General features: G+C 37.5%; 1 protein-coding gene across 1 annotated transcript; it reads right to left on the bottom strand.

Annotated features, from left to right (window-relative positions):
• Positions 1-1,992: 1,992 nt before the first annotated feature.
• LOC116004038 (zinc finger protein ZAT9-like) lies at positions 1,993-2,931 on the bottom strand. The gene is made up of 2 exons (XM_031243979.1): positions 2,649-2,931; positions 1,993-2,552 (listed from the first exon to the last, which is right to left on the bottom strand). The coding sequence occupies exons 1-2, from the start codon at positions 2,929-2,931 to the stop codon at positions 1,993-1,995; spliced, it is 843 nt and encodes a 280-aa protein (XP_031099839.1).
• Between the last annotated feature and the right edge of the window lie 290 nt (positions 2,932-3,221).

Below are 3,221 nucleotides of genomic sequence, written 5' to 3'. Positions count from 1 at the left end.
TAAAATAAATTCGAAAAGCAAACCTATGAGAAGTTAAATTAGACTAAGTCTAAGCAGAAACCGTCGAGGAGACAAGCAGCGAAGAGTCGAAGTGTAGAAGACAAAGAGTTCAAGACCCGAAGGTTCATTGACCTAAGATTGAAAGGGTTAACCTTAACCGGATAGTAAAGGGACTTGAAAAGTTAACTTAAAACGAGAAGTTAATTTCCGAAGTGTAAGGATTAACTAAGGAAAGACAAATTCCAAAAGTTGCTAAGGTGTGTTACAAATGATCAACCTCAGAAGAGTAAAAGGTGACCTCTCGTAGCCTACTGTTCAAACATTCTCTGAGCGAACAGTAAACAACTCCAAAATGCTAAGTTGCAAGAAGAATGTTACCAATTAAGGGGAAAAGATGTCTTAGATACTGATGGATAATATACTAGGCCTGGGCCACATGGACCGGCCCAAGAGAGTAACTGGATCAAGAAGGCCTGAGGAGGAGACCAGTACAGAGATACCGGAGAGTTCGATAAGGATTAGACTTAGTATTTATAATATTAGTAGGATTAGGACTTATTATTTACAATGTAACAAGGACTCACAATATAAGGCAATCCAAGATTCTTATTTCTTGTAGGGCTCTAGGCCCAAAATATGTATAAATAGACTCTCCATACAGGAAGATGGACAAGCAATTCTAAGTAATACAATACCTATATTCTCTACATATATTTTTCCTATATTTTCGCTATTCTAACAGGTAGTGTTGGCCTGCCTTTGACTACCGAAAAGTCATAACACCAATAGGTACATATCCCAAAGGAAGATTAGATTTCCTAAAAAGACCAAGGCATTTTGTGCAGTCACAAAGTTAAAAAACAAACACAAAAGTACTTCAACGGCTGGAAATCTGAAAAAAAGCAACCTATTACGCTTTACTCACTGGTCATTGTATACTAGTTAAGAGACGTTTGGAACTTATTTCCTTCCAACGGACAAATTTTTAAAATTGTCTATAAATACCTCCATTCAAATCTAAATGAGGGTTGGAAAGTTTAGAGATCAAGCGTTAAGTGCGAAAAAGCTTACAAACTAAGTATTAACAAGAAGCCAGTGAAGAGAGAAAGCAAAGAGCTGAAAAGAAATTAAAGATCAAGCTCAAGAAGACTACGACAACAACAAGAAGTTCCTACACCTAGTTTTGTAGTTGGAGATCAAAAAGTTGAACAACATGTGTTCAAACCAATCAATATCTACTAGGAGTAGTAGAAAGAGACGGAATAAAAATCTAGACACTTGAGGCCAACTTTGTGTTCAAGGATCAAGTCGTCTTATTGTAGGGTGTTGTGTAATCCTCCTTAGAGTCTAAAGAGAAGATTGAATGTATGCTTGGTTTTGGTCGAATCACTTCAAAAATCTTTCTCTCACTCTCTCTTACTTACTGCACTTTATTTATCACACTAAACCAACTAAACCTAAACTTTTATCAAGATCAAACTAGGTGCAAACAAATTTAAAAAGGGGTTTCAAATATATTTCCGTTGTGCACTTTGAAAAAGTTTTTAAAACCATTCAAGTCGATATATTCACCCCTATAAACTTGAACCCCTACTCATCAGGACCAACACCAAACATATCACAAAAATATTTTACTAAAAATCACTCGAAATTAAATTTGTGTTAATTTTATAACGTCAATTTTTTATTTTTTTTAAAAAAATTTGAAAAAATTGAGTGTTAGTCAACAAATTTTCTAAACAAAAAACAAAGAATGGAAACTGTAAAAATAATAGAGATCAATTTTAGAAGTAAACGCGGGCACTTAATATTTTTAGGGCTACAAATTAACATTTAAACAGTAATACCGGGCATTACATATTATATGTTTGTGAATGAAGAATTACTACAGCTTGCTTGCTTGCTAGAGGCATAGTCAAACATTGGATCTGATGTACACTACCATCATTTCAACAACAAAAGGAAGGAATTGGAAAAAACCAAAACCACTAATTAATTAAATTGGTCATCAACATTTGCAGCATCATCTGCAGGGATCTCATTCAAATCAAACATCAGAAACTTTGGAATTCTGGGTGAGGCAACCTGCAGCAACCACCTGGACTCGACCCTCCGGTGAACTCCAATTGATTGGTTTTCATCATTATCATTACTTGTGTTGGGAATCTCAGTCTTCACCTTATTATTATTATTATTATTATGCTGCTGCTGCATAATTTCCTTGTGTCTTCCCAGTGGCTGAGAGCTGCTAAAACCCCTACCGCAATTGCACTTGTTCTTCTCTTTTTCTGCAGATTCTACTTCCAGTACTCGTCTCTTTTTGTTCTTGGATTCTGATTCTGGTTCCATTAATGATTCCTTGTTCCGATAATTAATCTGTTTAGGATTTAGAATCCCACCATTGATTCTGATTTCCTCCATGTGGTTGTTGCAGTAATATTCATCTGTATCGTCTTCACTGCTGCTACCGGAAACATGATGGTGAGCTTTTCCCGTTCCCTTTCCCTTATTATTTTCCTCGCCACCTCTTTTGATTCGCTTGTCTTCTTTATCTGCTATGTTGAGCAGATGACGGAGTCCATTTTCTTCGTCACTCCCCCCGTTTCTGTGCTCTAGCTTAACTGTCGCACCTCAATTCGGCTTCAAACGGCCTAACAAATTCACAACATCGTGAGCTGCTTCTTCTTCTTGAATCTCTTCCGCTTTAGCTCTCCAGGCCCCCCTATCAGGATGGAAGTGCTTCTCTTCTTCTTCTAAGGTAGTGAACCTGTTTTTGGCCTTCTTCGCTTGAAGATGAGCGCTTAAATGACCTCCTAGAGCCTTCCCGGAGATAAACCTCCGCTGGCACACTTGGCACACGTGTGCCTTTCTCTCCACCGGCATATTATCGGAGGATAATTCTTGTGCCTCTTTCTCCCTCTTCTTCTCCATCGGATCGATCGGATAACAAGTACAAATCCTTATCCGATCGAGCTAAGTGGAGTGTGGGGTGGCTGGGTGAGAGGAAAAACCCTAGACAACAAATTAAAATAGAGAAAGTTATTGTAAAGGAAGAAAATTTTTATGCGACGAGAAATAGGATAGATTGTTAGAAGGGGGTGAGTTGCATGGCTAATTAGGTAACTCCATTCTCCATATATATAAAGAGGGAGCGGGGTAGGTTACTGGGTATTTATATTGTACAATCAAGACTATCATAATTATATGAGTCTACTTGACTT

This window comes from Ipomoea triloba, chromosome 14, assembly GCF_003576645.1.
Source record: "Ipomoea triloba cultivar NCNSP0323 chromosome 14, ASM357664v1".
In the NCBI taxonomy this organism is placed as follows: domain Eukaryota; kingdom Viridiplantae; phylum Streptophyta; class Magnoliopsida; order Solanales; family Convolvulaceae; genus Ipomoea; species Ipomoea triloba.
This window is presented reverse-complemented; position numbering and strand designations above follow the sequence as displayed.